This window comes from Schistocerca nitens, chromosome 8 (assembly GCF_023898315.1).
Source record: "Schistocerca nitens isolate TAMUIC-IGC-003100 chromosome 8, iqSchNite1.1, whole genome shotgun sequence".
NCBI classification, from domain to species: Eukaryota; Metazoa; Arthropoda; class Insecta; order Orthoptera; family Acrididae; genus Schistocerca; species Schistocerca nitens.
Window position 1 is genome coordinate 448,481,763 of NC_064621.1, and position 25,497 is coordinate 448,507,259.

The following is a 25,497-nucleotide window of genomic DNA, read 5'->3' on the forward strand; positions in this document are numbered from 1 at the left end:
TTTTGTGAGAAGCTGTTCAGGAAATGTATCATTATTGTACTTAACTAGTCGATATCGTGAAAGCTTTCGTTTGGAGTGTGGCCCTATACGGATGTAAAACTCGGGCAATTGGAAGAGAAGAGAGAAGACGGCTAGAGGCCCTGGATATGTGATGCTACAGAAGTATGATCAGCTGGAGAGACAAAGTAACAAATGGAGAGGTGCTTAGAAGAGTACACGAAACACGATTTCTGTGGAGGCACATCCAAACAAGAAGAGATAAACTTGTAGGGCCCATATTACGACACAACAACATCATTGGAACAATATCAGAAGGAGCTATTGAGGGAAGGAATCGGCGGGGACTACCAAGGATATCATACATGTAACAGATCATGAATGACGTTGTATGTAACACATATGTGGAGATGAAGAGGAAAGCAGACAGAAGAGAGGAATGGCGGTCTGCTGCAAACCAACCTCAGTGTTGAACACCAAAAGGAAAAGAACTGGTCGATTAAAGCTTGCCACTCGAATGATAAACCGTTCCCATTTATTTCATATCAAGGGATTTTTCATGCGCCACAAATTACTTATTTACATAAGTTGTACCTTGTAAAGGAGACGAGAGCAGCTGCAGTCTCCAGAATCCATTTTGTGAACAAAGTGCTAAAACCAATATTACTCCGGACAGGATATAAAATGTAGACTGGCAATCGCAAGGAAAGCGTTTCTGAAGAAGAGAAATTTGTTAACATCGAGTATAGATTTAAGTGTCAGGAAGTCGTTTCTGAAAGTATTTGTACGAAGTGTAGCCGTGTATGCAAGTGAAACTTGGACGACAAATAGTTTGGACAAGAAGAGAATAGAAGCTTTCGAAATGAAGTGCTACAGAAGAATGCTGAAGATTAGATCACATAACTAATGAGGAGGTATTGAATAGAATTGGGAAGAAGAGGAGTTTGTGGCACAACTTGACTAGAAGAAGGGATCGGTTGGTAGAACAAGTTCTGAGGCATCAAGGGATCACAAATTTAGCATTGGAGGGCAGTATGGAGGGTAAAAATTGTAGAGGGAGACCAAGAGATGAATACACTAAGCAGATTCAGAAGGATGTAGGTTGCAGTAAGTACTGGGAGATGAAGAAGCTTGCACAGGATAGAGTAGCATGGAGAGCTGCATCAAACCAGTCTCAGGACTGAAGACCACAACAACAACAACAACAGGATGGAGACGTGACTGTACGAAGGTCCTGCTCACCAGACTTTGCGCCAATGATCTACATCAAACTCCGACCTTCCTTGCAGTGTCTCATGGAGACAGGCCATGTGCCACTGTCAGTAACTCATCTGTTGGATTGAGACGTTGAGCTCGACTGTCCTCTTGGTACCATTTGGGGGCAGTGGGCAATTTGCCGGCACTGAGTGTGACGCCCTCAATTGTCTCATCAGCACAAATATCTCACAGACTGCACACTACCATCAGAGTCACTTACTGTCAACAGACACACATAAAACAGAAATCATTCTCATTGTTCACGGAAGAAGAAATTTTTTCAAACTGGTCGCGCAATCTACCAGTCGGGGTTCCTAGCCAACAACGTCATACGACTCTTTCCTTTTATTGTAGGTAAGGCTGTAAATATGCAATCCTTTATTGCTAACCACCGCAAGTTCGCGATCGCTTAGAATGCTAAAGAAGAGACGGTGCACAACGGATAATTCTTAACACTAGCTTTTGCAATGTGTCACATTTCATAGAAAGAATATGTAATAACAATTTATTCATGTTCAGTTCCTAGTTTTTATTCTTGGGAAGACGGCTTTGAACCATCACCATGAATGATGATGTGGCAAGAATTCATAAGAGATAAAACATCATATAGCTCAGCTGTGAAGTAATGACGCGTAGATTAAAAGGACTTCCAGGGCAGACTCAAGGTTTCCTTGCTGTGAAGATGGGATTAGCTCTGCATGTTAACTTACCGTGAGCCAGAAGGCGGAGCTGGTAGGGTAGGTGTAGTTGGGCATCCTGGCGACTCCCGAGTCACGGTCCATTGATGGAGAGATACCATGCTCTCGAGAGAACACCGTCATTGTTGTGTATGAATTGAATCCAAGGAAATCCGCAGATCCTGTGACAGACATGCCATGTTTTGAGATATTCTTATGTGAAAGGTAACTTTGACTCAATACATCATAATTTATTATCACATTCTGAAAGATACAGATATGTGTATAAATAGTTACAAAAATGGGGATCAGACTAAATAGTGCCCATTAAAGAAAACTCGTTATTCAACGCTGTCTGAAGATACTAGATAGTAATTCCTGGAAGAATGGAATCCTTCATTGTACCGCAATTAAATAACAAAAATATTTGTTTGATATAAAACAGTAATTGTATTCGTATTAGGTAAGTCATATCAGTTTTTGGCTTCTGCTAGTCATTCTCCGACGAATAACATGCGGTTATGACAGTCTAGCTATATCAGTAGTTAAGTATTTCACAACAGTTCTCTCTGGATCCTGGGTATCGATGTAATTCCAGTGATTAGAGTAAAACGCGTTGTCAGTAATCCACAAAGTTGTCCAGAGTGGGGGGTGTGACTATAATAGCAGTGATATCGATCCGTGGTATCTGTTGTGTAGCTGTTTTCCCTGTGCGCTACTCTCCATAGATTCTTCATTCTGATAGGTAACAAACCAATACGGGATTTAGCAGCGGCATGGTGATTTCATTAAACAACGAAGTCAGGAGGATGTCATGTACATTTACGAGTAGTGCTTCTGAAAAGAACAAATGGATTTGTGTAACACATCAATAGTCAACAAGCGTTAACGAAATAATAACGTTCAGAGACACAGAAAACCAAGCACATTAAGCATCTGGTAAATTGCTTGCCGTTACACTTTGAGCTTCAGTACGATATATTTAATGTTTTCTGCTGTGTTTTGATCAAAATTTTTCGCATTAATCTATGGCTAACAGTAATGTGTCTTACCTCTACAATATTTGGAAGAGATTTGATAGAACCCTTCCAGAGTCATCAAAGAATAGTTAATTTTTTAAGGATTTTTTTTCTTGTAGGGGCGGTGGGGGGCATATGGGAGGGCTTTGGGATTGAGTACTATTAACTTGACCCCGCTGCAGTAGTTACGCTGATATGGAAAGACTAGCACTGATGGCCTGATGTGGAATGCTGCATCGTACTCGGACTGAAAACCAAACCAATGGCACTGGAGGCTTTCTTCCCTCGCTGGTCGCTGGTGGGACCCTATGGCACCTGCAGTCCACTCACGCCATACGCCATCTGTCACTTTTTTTTTTTTTTTTTTTTGACATTAGCCCAGTCCATGCCACGTCGTGTTGTAGCACTTCTACGTTCTCGCGGGGGTCCTACACGACGCTACGTAGGTACACCAGTTTCTTTGGCTGTTCAGTGTATTTCTAAGCCTTTCGGGGTTCAGTATTGATCTTGACCTTGTTGTAATACACAAAAATTTCAATGCAATTTCTAAGCCTTCTGGCGCTTGGTGATTGCTGATTTTGATCTTGTAAATTTTTTAAATAGAGAATTTTAAAGTGATTGTTGATGTTGATCATGTTGTAATTTTTTTAAAGAAGGGGAAAAGTTTCAAAGCAAATTTTTAAGCATTGTGGTTATTGGTTGTTAATAACTGACTTTTCCCTTCATTCCGTTGTAAGGGCAGATTTTAAATTTGGTCACGAAATAAATCTAGATTTCGTCATTCACAAATGATGTTGAACCTTGGGCTTGGCCCTTTCATGAATTCCTGCCGCCACCAATGAAAGAACATTTCCGTAAACAGGTGCTATCATCTAGATCCTTCTTCTTGTCAAATTTTTCCAAGCATGTCTTTCTTCACCTATTCTGTGGAAAATCCCTTCGTTTCCTGTCATTCTACGTCTGAGGCTCTTCGGTTCTTTTACGGTTTCCCCTCCATCCACAATTCACTTTCGTACAGTATTATGTTCCAGATATACATTCTCAGAAATTTTTGAACAGATGTTTAACATTATAGAACCTCTTTTGGCCAGGAACAGCTTTTCGTTTTTTGTCCTCTTTGCTTCCCAATGTGTAACTTTACTTCCAAGGAAACACAGTTCCTTCTCCTTGTCCATTTTGTGGTCCACAATTTTAATTGCGTGCTTCTCATTAATCTCATTTTTGCTACTTGTCTTTGTCCCACAATACCCAACACTAGGCAACCCCGAAATACCCACACGCATAAGCGCGCGGGCGCGGGCGCGCACGCGGATGCACGCACGGACACACACACACACATACACACACACACACACACACACATATATATATATATATATATATATATATATATATGTGTGTGTGTGTGTGTGTGTGTGTGTGTGTGTGTGTGTGTGTGTGCGCGTGTGTATGTGTGTGTAAGACCAAGAGATGAATACAAGATGTTCAGATGTGTTTGAAATCTTATGAGACTTAACTGCTAAGGTAATCAGTCCCTAAGCTTACACACTACTTAACCCTAATTATCCTAAGGACAAACAAACACACACCCATGCCCGAGGGAGGACTCGAACCTCCGCCGGAACAGCCGCACAGTCCATGACTCCAGCGCCTGAGACCACTCGGCTAATCCCGCGCGAGAGGAATACACTAAGCTGATTAAGAAGGATGTAGGTAGCAGTAGGCACTGGGAGATGAAGACGCTTGCACAGGATAGAGTAGCATAAAGAGCTGTATCAAACCAGTCTCTGGATTGAAGACCACAACAACAACAATCTGCGCCACACAGTTAAATGGTCACTTCTTCGTAATTGCCATCTGTCGCGAAGCAGACGTTTAAAATTTGGCTCAAAGGTGCACACAACTCCCTTCTGCAATGGTGCAAAAATGTGGTGCCCTGCGAATCCGCACTCGGTCTCGGCGGTGCTTCAAACATCAAGGTGATGACACATAAGGAAAAAAAAGGCCATAGTTCGGAAATTCATGTGAAGTGTAAGTACGTTAATCATGTGAACTTGGCACAAGAATTTTACCCACTGCCACCGTGGACGTATCACACGATAGGAAGGTTATCACACTCGCTGTTACCCATATTCCACGTCTTTTCTTGACGCCCATGGCATGGGGGCTGGAACCGCTACTCCCAGCGTTAAAATCTCGAGGTTTTACCATGGACTGATGAGGAAAACAATTTACGCACACACTCGCTCAGAATCGACACAAAAATGCCCAATGTGTTCGCATAATGGGGGTCAATGAAATCGACCCTTCTCATGCGTTTCGTGGTCGAAAACGACAGTTCGCAGTTCGATGAGCAATAGAACGGCACTTTTGACAATATTTGACACTGCTGACTTTAGCGGACGATATCGTCTGTAATAAAGTAAAATCGTGTGGCATGAATGGCTGGGAGAAAGTTCAACCATCTAATCGGAAAGGTTTTCCCAATCCTCCGCGCCCGCCGGCACCTTACTTTTTTGAGGCATGAGAACTGTGTGCGTACAGTTATCTTTTAACTGTAGGTGACTGTAATGAATGTGCGTGTAGTGTAGTGTCATGTTCGTGTCGGAGAGGGTGAAACACGGCACCGGCAATAGCTTATCTGGTACCGCGCGCCGCGGAATTTGAATCCCCGCCAGATGTCATGGACGTCGAGGACCCCTAGAGGTCTCTGCACCATCACGTCGTAATCTGTGGCGGCGCGCGCCTCCTGGCCCGCTCTTAGTGTGAGGGCGCCACAGTGGAACATGTGGTTCCAGCGGCCAATAGCGGCGCGCCCGGTAGACTACTTAAGCGCCTGCCTCTCGCTCAGCCAGTTCCCCACTCCCTGGCAAGTCTGCTCAGCACCCCGCACCCCTCTTATGGATCGTCATCTTCCATTGGCTCCTTCCCCCCCCCTCCGCCTCCCCCTTCACTTTTCCTCTCCTCCCCCCCTTTTTTTCCCGTCATGTGACCAGTTTCCCCCCACCTGCTTCGGGTGTGGTATGTCCTATTTGTGCCAACTTTTTAGTGCAGTGTTTAAGTGAGTGTTCAGTGTTGTGCGTCTTTCCACAGTGTCGCGAACAGAAATCATGCTGTCGCTGGGTGTGTATTTTATATCTCTTGCGAACAGAACCCAGACTGTCGCCGTGTTTTTTTTTTTTAATTGTCTGTCTATTATTTTTCTGCTTCCTGTGTATTTTATTAGCATCATCTACCCTGTCTTTCATGTTTTAAGCTCAATAATTTTCTGCCATTTTTACCTTTACGTCACCGATTTTATCGCCAACTGTTATTATTTTTTATTATCTTCATCTTTTTAAAACAAATTCTGTAGGCTGAAGGGCGGCGTAATAAGCTGCTGCCAGCCTGCCCCCCTTTAGGGGGAATCGAAACTCAATAAAGGAAACAAAAAGAAAACTCATCCAATCAGTCTAATCTCGCGTACGTCTGTGGAAACATCGTCTCGCGTTAGACAGCTTACTTACTTCCTTGTTCTGTGTACGAATGGACGTGTTTGTTAGGTTTCCTTGTGACTCCGTTGTTCGTTCTGTCCTTCGTTGGTCGTGTCCGTCCTCTCCCGTTGTGTTGTTGTTCGCGGGCCTCTCCGCGAGTCCCGCCGTACTTTCCGCCATTTCAACCCCAAGACCGTCCCGGTCGCAGTTACAGCAGCTTACTCTTCTCGAAAAGCATCATGGGGGCGGCCGAGTTTATCGTCTCCATCCGACGGACGGATCACCATTAGCAGCGTAATAAGCTCTCAGTTGAACCCAAGACATTGTCGCAAAGTCTAACGATTAGGAACTTTAAATTCTCTCCCTGCCGGCCAAATATTGGCAATGAAAATTTCTTCCGCCACCAGGATTCGAACTGGCTTACCTCAGGGTCAAGCATCACCACACAAGCGTGCGTTAGTGAAGTCGGCCAAAAAGGTAGGTGCTCTTCTAAAGACAGTGTGGGGCAGCATCTTCATTGAACGTAATCGCTCCCCTTTGGACTGGAGCGCGACCGCACATTTTGCTCCCGTGTGCTGGATGAAACCACTAGGAACAGTTCAAAATCATTCGACGTGATATTAAGCAGCAAAGGGTGCTTTTGGTTTTCCAGCTTTCCAGTGTCACACCGTCTTTTAGCATGGTCAGGTGGTGGAGGAGGGATGGGGGGATCGGGGGGGGGGGGGGGGGATGGTTGTGCGACAGTAGACGCCAGTTCAGTGACGCAGAGCCACTCAGCTGAGTTTGTCTGTCTCACTGACGTCTAGGAATGAGTCAATTGATGTCTTTGTACAGGGACGATTATAAAGTTCGCAGTAAAGGTACGTGGGTGGCATTGTAAATTTTGCCGAACTGGGGGTCTTTGTGGGACCCACTGCAGTTAAGCAGGCATGTGTCAATGTTGCACCCTGACGCCGATTCTGTGCCTTAACTAGAATTATATATTAATATCATCAGCTGCTGACAGGCGTTGGTATATATCAACGGGGACAGGTGAAAATATGTGCCCCAACCGGGAGTTGAACCCAGGATCTCCTGCTTACATGGCAGACGCTCTATCCATATGAGCCACCGAGGGCACAGAGGATAGCGTGACTGCAAGGACTATGGAAATCCATATAAGTATATAGTTCTGGGAATACCGGCCACGACCGTCCTCTTCTGTGCGAATGCACACATATTACCCGAACTCTTTCGGGACATGGTAAGAATGTCTTCCATGTGTATTGAGTATATTGGGTAGGGACACTACGAATGTAGTGTGTGGGCATATACACTCCTGGAAATGGAAAAAAGAACACATTGACACCGGTGTGTCAGACCCACCATACTTGCTCTGGACACTGCGAGAGGGCTGTACAAGCAATGATCACACGCACGACACAGCGGACACACCAGGACCCGCGGTGTTGGCCGTCGAATGGCGCTAGCTGCGCAGCATTTGTGCACCGCCGCCGTCAGTGTCAGCCAGTTTGCCGTGGCATACGGAGCTCCATCGCAGTCTTTAACACTAGTAGCATGCCGCGACAGCGTGGACGTGAACCGTATGTGCAGTTGACGGACTTTGAGCGAGGGCGTATAGTGGGCATGCGGGAGGCCGGGTGGACGTACCGCCGAATTGCTCAACACGTGGGGCGTGACGTCTCCACAGTACATCGATGTTGTCGCCAGTGGTCGGCGGAAGGTGCACGTGCCCGTCGACCTGGGACCGGACCGCAGCGACGCACGGATGCACGCCAATACCGTAGGATCCTACGCAGTGCCGTAGGGGACCGCACCGCCACTTCCCAGCAAATTAGGGACACTGTTGCTCCTGGGGTATCGGCGAGGACCATTCGCAACCGTCTCCATGAAGCTGGGCTACGGTCCCGCACACCGTTAGGCCGTCTTCCGCTCACGCCCCAACATCGTGCAGCCCGCCTTCAGTGGTGTCGCGACAGGCGTGAATGGAGGGACGAATGGAGACGTGTCGTCTTCAGCGATGAGAGTCGCTTCTGCCTTGGTGCCAATGATGGTCGTATGCGTGTTTGGCGCCGTGCAGGTGAGCGCCACAATCAGGACTGCATACGACCGAGGCACACAGGGCCAACACCCGGCATCATGGTGTGGGGAGCGATCTCCTACACTGGCCGTACACCACTGGTGATCGTCGAGGGGACACTGAATAGTGCACGGTACATCCAAACCGTCATCGAACCCATCGTTCTACCATTCCTAGACCGGCAAGGGGACTTGCTGTTCCAACAGGACAATGCACGTCCGCATGTATCCCGTGCCACCCAACGTGCTCTAGAAGGTGTAAGTCAACTACCCTGGCCAGCAAGATCTCCGGATCTGTCCCCCATTGAGCATGTTTGGGACTGGATGAAGCGTCGTCTCACCCGGTCTGCACGTCCAGCACGAACGCTGGTCCAACTGAGGCGCCAGGTGGAAATGGCATGGCAAGCCGTTCCACAGGACTACATCCAGCATCTCTACGATCGTCTCTTCATGGGAGAATAGCAGCCTGCATTGCTGCGAAAGGTGGATATACACTGTACTAGTGCCGACATTGTGCATGCTCTGTTGCCTTTGTCTATGTGCCTGTGGTTCTGTCAGTGTGATCATGTGATGTATCTGACCCCAGGAATGTGTCAATAAAGTTTCCCCTTCCTGGGACAATGAATTCACGGTGTTCTTATTTCAATTTCCAGGAGTGTATGATGAGAATATGGGTCACGCGGGAGGCGTGCGCGAGGTAGTCCCCTGCAGTCGCACTATTCTCTGTGCCCTCGGTGGCTCCGATGGATAGAGCGTCTGCCATGTAAGCAGGAGATCCCGGGTGCGAGTCCCGGTTGATACATATCAACGCCCGTCAGCAGATGAAGGTCCTAATACACAATTCTGTTCTGGACAGCTAGAGAATAGACACCATATCCATATAAGTGTATAATTCTGTGCCATTCCCTCTCCCTCTCCCACTTGCAAATTGTCCCCCCCCCCCCAACCCGATCTCGCAACAGGACACGAGGGCACGAAACAGTAGGGTTGAAAATTTGTGATCCTCTTGTGCCTCGGATCCGGTTCCAGCTTCCGAATGCTTTTCGGCTACAGTTTACAAGGTAATTTAGTGTAATTATGTTATACCCTCATTAACAATATCCTTCCCAGAGGGAGAGTGGGTCCTTGGACATTAACTGTTAAGGAGAGCAGAGAACAATCACGGTTCAGCACTTTGTAATCTTTACCCTAGAACGTGCGACATGACGTATGTTCATCAACTCACCTGCCACAACACCTACTGCCTTTCACAATGTCTGGCTCCAGATCCGAATGCCATGAATTATTTAGATAACATTGTCTGACCAAACGCTTCTTCCTTCCATACAAAGACGGCTCTCATTTGCTCCACTACAAACACAGGTTCGAGCCACACGTGCTTCACTTGCCAACTCGAAGGCAAGTGGCATAATGTCCTGTAGCAAAAGCCCCTCCTTCGCAAACCTGTGTCCACTGTATTCAGTCTGCAGAACACTCGTTGAACCCCTCTAGATTGACACACACGTCACTGCTGTCTGAGTGACCCACGCATACGAGGCATGGCCGGAAAATAAGTGTATTAGATTTTTAATTTTTTTTTAGAAAAATCATATCTGAAAAAAAGTTAACAGTATACTGTTGGTATACGTTTACTATTTTCCCATACAATACTTGTCAATGGTTCCCGGGTTCGATTCCCGGCGGGTTAGGGATTTTCTCTGCCTCGTGATGGCTGGGTGTTGTGTGATGTCCTTAGGTTAGTTAGGTTTAAGTAGTTCTAAGTTCTAGGGGACTGATGACCATAGATGTTAAGTCCCATAGTGCTCAGAGCCATTTGAACTTGTCAATGCAGGGGGTGAACTGTGGCACAATTTTCTTTATACCCTCCTCGAAGGACCCTCCCACCAGTTGCGTTCGAAAAGATGTTAATCTATGATCTTTGTCCCAAGTCAGAAAATGCAATTGTCGGCGGGGGGGGGGGGGGGGGAGTAATTAGTTCAAGAGTGCGTTAGTGGTTAAGCCAGTGTGAGCACGGGCTTCGCCGTGCAACAGGGACATTTCTCTCTCCTCCCGTCACTTTTCCTTACTTTTTGTTTTGAATGCTGATTCAGGGGCTCATAATATCGATGTGCGTTGACGGTGCCCCTCTGAGGCACAGACTCGAACAAAATGATGCCTTTTTTGTCCTAGAACACAGAGACTAGGAGTTTTTGCCCGAGATTTTGGTTTAGAATTCGTTTGGTAGGTGGGTGACTTGGACGACTGTCTTTTTGTCTCAAGCGTATAATGAGCCACCCACGTATCATATCCAGTCACAACAGAGCTCAGAAATTCCTCACTTTCCAATTCAAGTCGCTCCAGAAACTCGTGGCCGCTACTGAGATGTCTTCCTCGGGCTGCTCTGTCAGGTACTACCTCCAAACACTGCTTGTACATCACAGGTAAAGTTCAGATGGAGTCCACGAAAAACATTTGGACCTCCAATCAATTGCTGTTTATTAAACTGCCCAGCCAAGTCAATATCAATCGCCTTCAAACTGCGATACACTGGTACACTGCGCCGCCAGCGACGACGGTAACCACGTCGCAGAGGCATTGCTGTGGCACGTTAACACAAGTGAACGTAGCAAGCCAACGCCCAGCGAGACACCCAGAGCTATGCGTCCGCACTCCTCGACGTTCGCAGAGCGAATAACGCTCCGTGCTGCGGCGCAGCTGGACCCCAGTAGCGCTTATCGCAACCGCAACTTCCGGTCGCCATGCGCTCGCAGAGCGCCAGCGCGCCTTATCAGCCCGACCGGAAGCCAATTATTCTGCAACACGGGCCTAGTAGAACTAGGGTCCGTGTTGCCCGGCAGCCTCGTACAGCGGCCACGTGCCACAGCAATGCCTCTGCGACGTGGTTACCGTCGTCGCTGGCGGCGCAGTGTGCCTGTGTATCGCAGTTTGAAGGCGATTGATGTTGACTTGGCTGGGCAGTTTAATAAACAGCAATTGCTTGGAGGTCCAAATGTTTTTCGTGGACTCCATCTGAAATTTACCTGTGATGTACAAGCAGTGTTTGGAGGTAGTACCTGGCTGACACTTGCTGTTGTATGGGGCAATCAAGCAGATTATGGTGGCCTTGAAGCATTTCCAGATGCTAACATTTTGGCTTGGAAGACATGGAGTATTGCTGAGACTACAGGACTGTTGGCTAAACAGCCGTATGGTACTCTTGTTCCAAGCATGCCATTTGTTTTGACTACGACAAGGAAGAAGAAGTTAAATGCTGATTGGGACGTACCATGTGCACAGTTTCTGCTAACTCACGTTTCTGTGGAACTCTCGTATCAGAGAATTTTAGAGAGATCTGTAAAAACCGCAGAAATGACAGTCACTGTGAATCGGTGGTCTTAACAAACAGTTCCCTCGATTGTCTGCACCAATTCATCAGTCAAAATGGAAGGTCTTCCACTCCTCTGTTCGTTCATTTGTTCTGTCCCCACTATACTACCTACACCTCCTTACCCACACTTATTCTATTCATAACATCTTCGCCGTAACCGTTTTGATTCACGAAAATATTTCTGTAGGTGTTATTTCTTCCGCGAGAAGGAAGCGGAACACAGTACGTGTCTGGCACTTGGCAGAATTTCCTACCGACATCTTTCACACAGCTGGACATTACAACATGGGTTTACGTACTATCGTATTCGTGCGGTGTTTCGTCAGGTGAGCGGATTTTCCTCTAACACAGAGGGTTCCCAACCATCAAAAAACCACATTACACTTACCCCCTGAACATGCATCGTACACGCGACACGTGAGTACCCTCTGTTTAGCGTACAAGGTGCGGTACGCTCATTCCTAATGACTGTAGTACTAACGTCAGATCTTACATGTGTCGGCAACAGGCAGAAATGATACTTAAGTTGCTGGGTGAAACATTCAATTAAGGATTAATAGATTAATTTGTAGTAGTATGTATTTAAGAGCGCCTTAGCTGACCGCGGGATTGATAAACAGAAAAGATGTGTAATCAAGTGCCTTCTGTTGGTGTACTGACCGTTGATCATCCTCTTCTCCTCCTCTGTGAAGCTGGGCAGGCGCGACCTGGGTCGACCCTCGGCTCTGCTGTTGTTGTCCACACGTTCCCGCACCACGGCCGGGTAGTCGCCGTCCACCAAGATAGGGTTCGCGTACAGGCCAAACTGTAACAGGTTAAGAGAGTGCCAGTTGCTCACGACACGGCTGAACAAACTGTCTTTGTGTCATATGCTAGTGTAAAGAGCAAAAGTGAAAAAAAGGGTGTGTAGCCGTAATAGAAACTAGAATGTACAACTCGTGATATTCGGGGTGAGTCTCTAACTATTGCCACCAAGAATCACTCTGAAAGTATGATAGGAGCTGAAAAGTTTGTAGGACAAAAGTTGCATAGGACAACGGGGGCCATGAGATAACGTTGGGGTTTTTCTTTGTTAGGTGGGGTCGTCGCTTCAGAGGTATGGAGGGCAACTTTAATCTTTTAAATGTGATGCTATAGTTTGGTACTTATTTTCTGATAGGGGCTATCGAGACGAATCCAATGATGTGTAACAGTAAGGTCTTTGAAGGTCACAAAGGTGGCATGAACGTCCATTTACAGAAGATGTTCGAAGTGATGACCATTGGTATCAATTCAGTGTCGCAGTCTTCTTATTATGGGTTGTGTGGTATTCCTTATCACTTGGGCACTTATCGAAGCACATGCTCTGACAATTCTCTCTCGTATATCTTCAGGTGTAGCTGGAACGTCTTTATAAACAATGTCGTTTACGAATCGTCACAAGAAAAAATCCAGAGGCGTCAAGTCTGGCGAACGAGCCGGCCGCGACACGTCTCTTCCGCGTCCAATCCTACGATTTGGGAATTGTCTCTGCAACTCATTTCTAGCCATCAGCGAAAAATGTGCCTGACACCCATCGTCGTGATACCACAATATGTTCCTTGTTCCTAAAGGTATTTCTTCCAATAGGATAACTAATGTTTCTTGCAGCAATGTGTTGTACTTCCTACCATTAAGATTTCCTTCGATGAAATAGGGGCCTATAATTCAGTCCTCCAGAATCCTACACCGTACATTCACCGACCACGGTTTTTGGTGTGCAACATGCCGCAGCCAACACGGGTTATCAGTTGCCCAATAATGCATGTTACGTAAATTAACATTTCCGTGGTTCGTGAATGTAGACTCGTCAGTAAATGCAATCAAATTAATAAATGTGTCATCGCTCTGAATCTGAAATTGAGCCCATCGGCAGAATTCAATGCTTCGCATACAATCCGACCAGTTAATTCTTGGTGGAGGCATATGGTAAGGATGATATTTACGATGCAGAACACGAACAACACCACTGTGGCTCATGACAGTCCCTTGCGATATGACGAGAAATAACACAAGGAATTCAAACCACAGAGGCAACAGTACCAATTTCCGTTTCTTCGTTAGTAACTATCCTTTGCCGGATATGTTTCCGATGCGTTAAAGATCCAGTTGTTCTCAATTTGTTATACACATATTAAATGTACGACTTGTAGCGTGAGTACGTTGAGGACACTTTTCAGCACATAAATCTGTAGCTCTCACTGAATTTCGTTGGCATTCTCCGTAAATAAGAAGCATATCGACTTGTTCTTCGAAGGAATACATCATTCACATTCGCTCTATTCGACGATACTAGTCTTACAGTTGCTATTAGTGTTGTATTGCGAAACCCTTTAATGGTGTTTACATGTCAGTGGCACGTTAGATGGATACGGCGCATTTGGCGAATATTGACTATTTGCACGATATACGAGAGATAATTGTCAGAGCATGTGCTTCGATAAGTTCCGAAGTGATAAGGAATACCACTCAATCCACGACAAGAAGACTGCAGCACTGCACTGATACCGATGGTCATAACTTCGAACACCTTCTGTAAATGGACGTTCATGACGCCTTTCTGACAGTCATTGACCTTCAAAGACCTTGCTGTTACACATCATTACATTTGTCTCGTTAGCCGCTATCAGAAAATGGGTACCAAACTATAGCATCCCATTCAAAAAAACAACGTTGACCTTCATATCTCTGATGCGACCCCACCTATCAACAAAAATCCAACCTCATCTTATGGCCCCCGTTGTCCCATGCAACATTTGTCCCACAAACTTTTCAGCTCCTATCATACTTTCGGAGTTATTCTAGGTTGCAATAGTTACTGACACACCCTGTATTGTGAATTATCAGAAGCTTTTCATGAGCATGTTTCATGTAGTTTATGTAACGACTGTGTATGGATAGAGAAGGGTTGTTAAAAGATCTTTTGTGTTCCAGTTTCCTTTCGTAAACGTACAAGTTTTTTTATAAAGCAGCTATTCATTGCTATTACTTGTTATTATTAATGTCTTGTAGCTAATATTCATGTATCATAATGAAAGTATTTGTTTAAGGAATTTTGTGTTTTAAGAGACATTTCTCTTGGCAGTGGCCTCGTGTCCAATACATTGCTTTTCACGTTCTCCTGACATCCGCCGAAACCAAACGCTTCCATCGGATTCCTGATGGGTATGGCGTCACTCATCGACCCACATGATTCCTTTCTAGTCCTACACTGATCAGTGGCGTCGCTCTTTACACCATCTCAAGAAATTCAGAAATGTTCGGATGATGAAGTACATGGCAATTGCACCCCATTATTTTTAAATCTCTACGTGCAATCGTTGTGCAGATTGGACTGCTGGTAGCACTTACGAACACACAAGTAGTTCCTTCCGCTGTTGCAGTTTTTTATAATCACCCTCCGCAATGCTCGACGATCTTTGACCGTCAATACATGAGGTCTGTCTGATTTTGGACTCGCTTTCGGGAGGACGACGGTTCAATCCCACCTCGGGCGATCCCGATTTAGGTTTTCCGTGATTTCCCTAAATGCAAATGCCGGGACCATTCCTTTGAAAGGGAACGGCCGACTTCCTCTCCAGTCTTTCCTAATCCGATGAGACGGATGACCTCGCTGTTTGGTCTGCTTCCTCAAATCAACCCAAACCAATCTGGTTTTGCTTTAGCTGTGGTTGTTCCTTCGCGCTTGCACTTCAGTCACATCAACAACAGTCCATTTGGGCAGATTTTTAATGGTTGAAATGTCTCTGCTGGATTTCTTACTCACGTGGCACCCAATGATTAGTCCACGAAAGAAGTCACTGAGAACACCTGACCGACGCATTCTGCTATTATTGCTTCTCTACTGACAACACAATTCTCCCCGCCTCGTTTTATACTGGTCAGTCTGCCTACCATAATATCTAGTTGGCAATTCAACATTACATAATGATGTCACGATGATCTTAGTTCAAGTCCAATAAAGGAGATTGCATGTTTTAGAAATCAAACACAGAGATCCAATTTATTACAGAATGCTTCTTATGATGATGGCCTATATAGACGACTACCCGGACAACTTTCAAATGTACAACAAACGACATCTTTCAACTACACTGAGTGGGCAAGAAAGCCCCATACCCTCTAGTATCGAATGCTAATTGATTTTATTTGATTTATAAATTATAGAGCGCAGCAATCGTCGTGACTGACGCGCGAACAACAGGGAACTGACATGCATTGAGGCTAGAAAACAGTGCATTGATAATGGCTAGGCACTAGCCGCAATCTGGATTTGCCAAATAAAACCTGCAATTTAAAGGACGACTGACTGCTGCACTCTATTAATCGTATCACAGTCGCCGAGTGCACCCACGTTCCTAATGGAAGGTATTCTGATTATTTGATTTGTTTTAGTATCATGCTATAAACACATTTCCGTAGGCCTCCATGTTCTTCTTGACATATTTTTGAGCATGTCCGATGTTATAGCCCGAAATGTAACCTCAGTAGAGTTACACAGTTTTTCATTTGTAACATAACGAAGTATAGATACATGCGCGCTAATGACTCCCCATAATGAGTTGTCAGGTGCGGCGAGGACAGGACTTCTTGGTGGTCTCATCAAGGGAGTTGGTGTTACCGATGAACCTCGACCTATCCACCGTCAAGGAAATTGTTCATTTAGGACCTCGCGCACTGCGTGAATGTAGTGAGTATGTGTGCGGTGTTTCAGTAACCATATGCGTTTTGTGATGCCACTTTCCTTCAGCTGAGGTATTGACCATTACACTTACACATGGACTGTGCGGCTGGTTCCGGCGGAGGTTCGAGTCCTCCCTCGGGCATGGGTGTATGTGTTTGTCCTTGGATAATTTAGGTCAAGTAGTGTGTAAGCTTAGGGACTGATAACCTTAGCAGTTAAGTCCCATAAGATTTCACACACATTGAACACATTTGAACTTACACGTGTAAGTAGCTTTCCCCTTTCCAGCACGTCAGCTGCGATAAATAGCATATTCATCTGAAAAAAATAACCTTGGCACGATTCACTTCATTTGGAAATTTACTTGGAAAATGTCTTCTTCCTTCCCCTCCGAGGCCTGTCTTTAACGCAGTCAAAAGCAAAAGCACGTCTTTCCCAACCCAGAACTGTTGCCTTTCGCAGTGGGTCGTATTACATCTTTCCTGGAATACTCCTATAACCTGTCTCATTGTCTTCCCTGTGTGTTGTCATTCTTGCACCCACACTCTTGTCACAAAGCGTCCGCGACCGCTCTCATTTACCATGGCTACAAATTATAACTCGACAGCAACCGCGACTGCCACTGTAAAAACGCATAAACATGAATTCCACTAATTCATTCCAACAACTGATAAAAAGTAACGTAGCTACCAACCTGTATAATAAAGCTGATACTAAACAGGGGTTACAAGGGTACAAGAACTTCTTGTCCACCCTGTACAGGTTTAACTGGAACTCCACTAACATAATTTTAGACATTGTTCTGGAATATATTCTGAGCTGGTGTGAGGTTCCACGGTCTCCGACGGCTCATTACAGAATTATTGGATTTAGTTTGGTTTCTTGCTCTAGTCAGCTTAGTATCCGCATTGCACTGCAAACAGTGCGCACCAGTTCCATTCACGGAGGAAGCGTCAACTTCGTAATGCCTATGTGAATGATACGTAGACATCTGGAGAATATTCACCCGTTCCGTTGCGAAAACCACTTGCTGGAATATTATATAAAGATTTTCTTGAGATGCTTTACCATTCTACGTGTGATTCCCAACAGGTACTGTTCAGCGGTTCTTTTACGCTCTCTGCTCAGGAAGAAATCCCAGGTTTATCTGCATTTTTGTTTTCTCTATGCGTTTATCTATTACTCCGATCTGATACAAATTACAGATGCTGCAGAAGCATTTTAGTGTAGATCACAGAAGTGTTTTGTAAGCAATCTCTATTGTATAGCAAGACAAGATTCTAAAATAAAACGACCTTGTAAAAACTAACTGCCGTAGTATTAGCCGTACGATTTTCAATTACAGTGGCACTGTAGTTACTATATGGCTTTTTTTTAGATAACACTTTGAAGGACATAGATATAATCACAGTTTGCATCGCAGACGTGACCATCATTCTTGACGTGACATTGGGACTCTCTGGAAGTGGACGAGCGACGTAAGGAAAACTGAGCCTACCTCAAACTGGAACATTCGCTCCTGTGCTGCCAGCGTCTCCTCCCGGTCGTCCAGAGGTTCGTACCAGTTAGTGCTCAGCGTGATGCCGACTCTGCCTGCGAAAGACATGAAACAGAACAGGTACAGTACATGATACCGAAATCAAACAGTAGCAGTAAAGGGTCTAGTCTGTGACTTTACTGGTATAAGAGTTAGTTCTCTATTTAAAAAGTTTTGCTTGGTATATACCTCGTGACTATGTGTCCTCAAGTTCTCATAGTATCCTATATGAATCTACTACATTCAGAATCTACAAGTAGTATCTAGGATATCCGTTCGACAATGCATGTTTGCTGCCGGCTTCTGTCGGTGCCTAATGTTACAGGAACTTTACGAAACGAGCTCCTAACCAGGCCATGAACGCCTTGTGGATGTCTACCGGCCGCCGTCTCATCCTCTGCCTTGCGGCGTCATACGGATGCGGCATGGAAGGCCTTTTCGCAGACTTTCCAAGCCAAAGTAACTGTTTTATGCGATGGAAAAGTGTTCTGCGTAATGGGACGACGTTAGTAGTTGCTTCCAGGCTGCGAGTGTCCTAGGAAGCAGACACAGAAGCAGTCACATGGCTAACTTATCTCACATCTCGATTAATGTAAGGATTTACTTTGACATTTGTGGACATAATACGCCGTCTGTTCCACCATCGAGCCACAGACAGGTTTGGAAGACATCGTTCATCGCACATCTATGGGACTTTGAACACTTTAAAAATCAGAATCCTCTCGTTCAAGAAAATTTACGAACAGTTTAATTTTCATATCTGGATATAATCATATTTTAATTGATCTGACGAATTTTATTTCTGTATTAAATATGCCTTGACAGAAACTAAATTGAATGGTTGATCAATAATTAATAGTTCCAGTATTCATGTCTTCTATATTGAAACATGCTTTACAGTCATTTTACATGCTCTTATTTCAAACTATATCGATTAAAAATTATTTCATGTTTTGTATATTCAGTGATATATTTTGCAGTTTGAAATTTTTCTCTGCTGTGGATGATTGAATGTCACACGGTGTCATCTTATTAACAGGTAAACACGATATCTGACTCGCGTTATTTTTGTCTATTGTTTGTCATTATACGTATTTAAATAATTTCTTTGTGGTAAGTTCTCTTACATTAGTGAAATTTGCGTATCTTTGTGTTGCATTTAATGAATACAGGTGAGCTGTAGCTTCAACCATTTGAAGTCTGTGCTCTGGCCAATTAGGTACATCAGGTTATTTTTCATTGGCGGAAGTTTAAAACATTGCGGGTAGTTTGTATCTGGCACATAGAATGTGACAGAAACTTCAGTTCCGATACGTGTCGGATTGTGGTATCCCAAAGTCGTGAAGGACGCGCAGCAAAGAAGGTTGTAGTAAGTATAGGATGGGGTACTCTCATCCCATCGTACGTTATGTAGATAAAGTCTGGGCGGTTGCTGTTAATGAACATGGTGCGTGTCTGCTAGTGGCAACAGATGCGAATGTAAAATCATCTCTGTGCCACAGTAGGCAAACTGTCGTACAGGGCGAGATCTTAGGGGACGCATTACAGGAATTGGACCTCATTGTTTTAAATCTAGAAGACCACCCGTGTATAGTCGAGGGACGGGCAGCTGTAGCCACTAACACAGACGTCACTTTAGCAAACCTCAAGCAGCAGCTAAGGTTTATAGTTGGCAAGCAGAGGAAAGCAGGAGTGTGTTGGACATCATGAAAACGGTTTGGGATGCTTTAGTTGCTTACCTTCCAGCATTTCCAATGGAATCGCATCCGGTACTTGTAGACTCGGGTGCGCAGGTACTAACCGAACTAAAACTAAGAGCGCGGGACTTTTATATTCGTAATAATAAGATAAACAGTCAGACTACAATCCCTTGGAGCCCAGAACATTCCACATTGAGCCGAAGCGTAAGATCGAGGTGAAGAGCTTATCAACAAACTCTAAGGCTATCACAACGCACTCCCAGGTTCGATGACTCTAGGGCAATTAAGAGGCTCTACAAACAATCTTCGGGGGAGAAAAAAAATACACTGGGACAAACTCTTACGAAGACAACTGCAATTTAATATATGGGGAAGACTTACAAATTATTGACTGAAAAGTTTAAGGGACCTACTATGATACGACAGCTGGTTGGAGGGAGTCAGCAAAATGTCTGCCAATCGCCCTACTTCCTGATGACAACACAGACACAGATACTGAAACTCAAGCACAACGAAGAAGTGAACTAGGTAACGAGTACGACAATCAAACGTTGGTGATACATTTCGCTCAAGAAGAAGTTGCTGTCGCAATTTCCAAGCTCAAACTGGGAAAGGTTCCTCATCCGGACTGCGTCTACCCAGAGCTTGTGCGAATATTAGGTCCACAGATAGTGCCATATTTGATAGCATTACTAAACGAGGCGTTGCGAATAGGTAGGATCCCGTCGCTGTGGTAAAAAGTTAGAGCAGTAGTGATTAAAGTGGCAAAAGATAAAGAACCGGCGTTACCTACCTTTCGTTTATTAAACGTCTTGAGCAAAGTCTAGGAACCTGCTCTGCGATCGGCTGCAGGCGCACGAGAGCTCTTGGGTCTAAACCAGTGTCAATATGGATTCAAAAAAGGGAAGTCTATAGATGATGCGGTCAATATAACTTTTCAGATTGTAGAAAATTCAACAACGAAGTATGCAGTCACGCTCATGATTAACATCGCATGCGCTTTCGACAATCATTGGTGGCCTGCGATGCCCGCAAGCCTTCCATTACTTAAGGTCCCCAGATCTCTCTATAAGAGGTTTGAGTAAGGTAACCAAAAAGGTTATCACGGGCTGCCCTCTAGGCTCCATAAGTACTCCACTGTTCTGGGATCTTAGTATCGAACCCCTGTTAGATCTATCAGACGGGGCTGACGCTACTGAAGGACACGTGACATTCTAGCAGTTTGTAAGGTGTCAGGCAAATCCAACACCTTCCATGAAAACCCTGACATGATAAGCAAATCCAGCAGTATGTCACATAGCTCTGAATAAATCGTGACATTAAATTAACCAAAGTAATACGATTAACGAGTTAGCAAATGGAATACCACAGACTAACACAAGAATGCCTAAATGCATGACATACCTTCCCACCCTGAAACAGACGCAGTTCCGAGGGGAAAAACGAGAACAGAAGCCGTGAGCAGAACCGTGTTCAGCTAGAAGGCCCTACGATAAGGGACGGAGACCCACGTCGCCAGCCGACCGCCAAGAACCCCCAACCCATATTAAAAGATAGAGCCCTCCAGAAGAACAGTATAGATCTTACGATAACACTAAAAGGGCCACACCAGATGCAAGTTTTAGCACGAGACTTTTTCGCGTCTCTGTTACGTTTCAAACGTTAGAAACATTGCCCCACCACGAAAAGTATAACGTTTCTCATTGGATAGACAGAATTTTTGTAGGTGGAGCTTAAGGTTAACATTGAGACCCTGATTGGTCAGATGAAAACACAGCCAGATAGTTTTTTTTTGAAACCAAGTTCGGTAAATTGTAGTAAGGAGAAGTTAGGAGAGAGTTGCTTTCGAGACGGCGAGCTGTATGGAGCTGCGCCGCCCGCCGCCCCCTGACGCTGCCTAACCAACGACAAGGTAATGAACGCACGCGATGCCGCATAACAGCGCATAAAGCTTCACTCAGAACTGCCGAAGTCTCATATGTTACACCCCCTTTTTACATAATACTAGTGTCGATCGTCAATTAAATCTCATGATGTTCACATTTGCTACTTGAAGTAAAAATCTGAAACGCGATGATTTTTCTGTTATATAATTATTGAGAAGCCACATCAGCCACTGTAATTTACGACAAGTTAGATAAGTAATTAAAGATAATTGAGGGTCACTGTAGACCATTTTGATAGTTTTCTCTTTTGTGAAACTTAATTTAAACCTAGATTATAGATGTGATATGGCATACGTCATCCTTCGATCCATTGTAGAACTTGGAAACCCATTCAGGGAATATTCGTTCACATTTTTGTTGAACACAGTTGGTTTTTATCATCTTGTATTAAAACATTTCTTTTTATCAATAGTGCTATTTATAAACAATGTTTTGTGAGTAGAATAAAATTTCCAATGGTAAACTTAACTGCTTTTTCGACGTTATTTTACCAGCTAACTAAAAATAGGAAAGCCTTGAACCTCTTCCACTAAATTAAGTTACTATTAAGATTCTTTTACAGGGAATGCAGTGGATCTGACGCTGAAATCATTAAGTATTTGGTTATATCATCGCTAGTCTCACTGAACTCTCCATGTCATGTGTGGTCTGGCGTCTCCTTACCAGCAACAGGTCCCAGGTTCAAACTAGTTAATTCCCTAAAAAACACGCTCAGAGCGTCGTTGCGCGAAAGTGGTAGGGAGACACGACTTAGAACAAACAGACACCACGCAGAATGTTAGAAGTTGTGTCTGCAGACTCCTGGATGAGACTTGAGGAAAAGGCGAATGATGTGCTTGCTGAGATGCAGCATTGGTGCAAGAGCAAGAAACTGACTGTAGCTGTTCATAAAGCCATATACATACGTCTGAAGGGAAGACTTTCTGTTGTGGACTGTTAAGGCAGCCAGTCCACAGTGAAGTAGCCGAAAGGGCACGCGTCAACTCACGCCGTCTGGCGTTAAGTCTGGAACAGGATTCGTAATGAATGTGATAAAGAAAAGAACGTAGCTACTAGAACACTTAACTTTTATATTGTCCTTTGGTATACAGCATTCTGGATGATACAAGTGAGACTCTATCTTGAGGTACATGCAATGGTACAAATGGCGCCTTGCTAGGTCGTAGCCATTAACTTAGCTGAAGGCTATTCTAACTGTCTCTCGGCAAATGAGAGAAAGGCTTCGTCAGTGTAGTCGCTAGCAACGTCGTCGTACAACTGGGGCGAGTGCTAGTACGTCTCTCGAGACCTGCCTTGTGGTGGCGCTCGGTCTGCGATCCTGACAGTGGCGACACGCGGGTCCGACATGTACTAATGGACCGCGGCCGATTTAAGCTACCACCTAGCAAGTGTGGTGTCTGGCGGTGACACCACACTTTCTCTTGCCAGAAATCCTTTCCTGGGGTTTGATGGAATACCTGTAAAACTTGGAACTGTTTACAAATCTTGACGAGGAAAGAATCTTTCTAGAACACGTTGAATCTGTTACTCAGAAAGTGGCCAAAGTTATGTATAAGACTACCCGCAGTGGCACTGCTGACTGTAAATTACTGTTGCATGTGGTGCGGTCATACCACGAAGCTATCTTCAACGCAATTGTGGGTTTCGCTGCAAGCATCTGGGCCCATCGCGTTAGACTAGACAGCTACAAAACAATACTGCGACGAATTCATCGGAGCGTACTTCTGAGGCTCACCGATGGGTTTCTCACTACACCTGTAGAAGGTTTACTGGTTACCCTCGGGATAGTCCGATGGATATCGTAGTAGGTTACAGGGCAGCGCTGTGTTGCTTGGGGCGTGAGCAATATGATCGTGTCTGCGAGATCAGAGGAACGCATATTACTGATAAGACGTTTTGAAGCCTGGAGGTTAGGTGAATGGCAAGATGACTGCTTCACTAGGAGCACTTCAAGGCGTGTTTACAGCATATTCCCAAGTATGAGGACGCTTCATAGCCCTACTCGAGGTATGGTGCATCTTTTAATAGATCATGGTCCTTATCCCACATATCTGCATTGAGTGGGACGCAGTGACACATCAGTCTGTGAGTGCGGAGATGAAGCTTCCGCTGATCATGTCGTTCTCAGATGCCCCTTTTACCACGTAGACTGCAGGCAACTAGACAGTCTGTGAGTGCGCGGAGGAAGGGCCCGCTGATCATGTCGTTCTCAGATGCCCCTTTTTCCAGGTAGACTGCAGGCAACTAGACACCGGTCTGCAAACAATTGTAACTGACCAAAACTTGCGGACTAAAGTCAGTATGATATCACATCAGATATCTTAAAGGCAACTGCTTAACTTTCAACCTATAAGATCAAGAGGACACTCTGAGTATCAAATTAATGTCAACAGATCACAAGAATCGTTTCCTCAATCATTATTCCACTTAGAGAAACTGCAAATACTTATGTATAAATTAGGAGAAAAGAGGAATAAAATAAAAAGAAAAGAAATAATGATATGGTCACCCACAGGGGTATCTGTAGACTCCAGGATTACCGAGGCATGCACGTACCATTGTGGGTGATGTAGAATAGAGTAGCAACGACAGGTTTAGAGGTAGGTGTAGTTCTGTTGGTCGGTAAACCTCGAGTTATTCCGAGGCTGACAGTGCATATCTAGTATCGTAAAATGGAAGTTATTCACTTGGAACTTGAGGCAATTTCCTTTATTTTACATTTCTGAATTGAACTGAAATTTACAAAGCCGTCGTTAAACCCATTTGCTCTTTCAGGTTTGTTACTACGGTTCATGTCGATTTACGTTGTAAAAGTGCTTATGTCGTTTACGCAATTAATCTTTTGAGGTCGCTTCTTAATAGGGAATGTGACTTTCAATAACGAAAGCGACACAGAGGTAGGTTTTTCCCACTCCTAAAATAATTCATGTTACTTTATTAGTAATAAGTGCGAATGTTATGGCTTATTTCTGTAAACAAGGCTGAAATTAAAATAAATCCATTAAATACAATGTTACAGTGAGTCGATATTGTATGTGGGTATTCTCTGTCACAAAAAAATGGGATTTCTTCATTCCTGTATAGACTAACAGGTTATTAGAAATAGGTATGAGTAAGATGTTTATCCATAAAATCATCAACACCACTGACTAAAAGAGAAACTTATATTCATTTATTACACACATTAAGTTAATGGAACGTAGCTATTGAGTTATGTACGAGGGTCGTTGAATAAGTAATGCCCCAAATTAAAAAAAAAAAAAAACCATTAATATACGTAAACAAACGTCCTTGTTGGTGTTTGACATTTTATGTTTGTTGTGTGCGCCGATTAAGTTTCTAACCGTTCTGGCAGATGACAGAGCTGTAGTATAGCGTCAAAATGGCGTCTACATACGATTCACGTTACAGGCAGCGTGCTGTTATTGAATTCTTGTAAAGAAACCGTGGTGAACATCCGTAAGCGTTTGTATGCAGCTTATGGCGATGCTACAGTTGATAGGAGTACAGCTAAGCGATGGGCAAAGTAAGATAGGAAATGCAGAAACAGAGCTTCATAATCAGCCACGCTCCGCATGTCCTGTCACAGCCACTGCTCCAAACATGCTGAATAGTGCCTTTGCAATTATATTCCTGGCGATCGGCGCATCATAACTCGACAATTGGATCTACAATTGTCGATCAGCATTGGAAGTGCGTCTGCAATGATCGAGGCTCTCGGATATTCAAAGGGCTCCCACGAA

General features: G+C 44.6%; 1 protein-coding gene across 1 annotated transcript in view; it reads right to left on the minus strand.

The window, feature by feature from the left end:
• The window catches only part of LOC126198689 (myrosinase 1-like), a 74,871-nt gene that overhangs the window by 15,257 nt on the left and 34,117 nt on the right, over window positions 1-25,497 (minus strand). Inside the window, exons 6-8 of the mRNA XM_049935185.1 lie at window positions 18,070-18,164; window positions 12,530-12,674; window positions 1,965-2,113 (exon numbers count right to left, since the gene is read on the minus strand). Of these exons, the coding sequence (XP_049791142.1) occupies window positions 1,965-2,113; window positions 12,530-12,674; window positions 18,070-18,164 (389 nt within the window). The remainder of the gene's footprint in view (window positions 1-1,964; window positions 2,114-12,529; window positions 12,675-18,069; window positions 18,165-25,497) is intronic.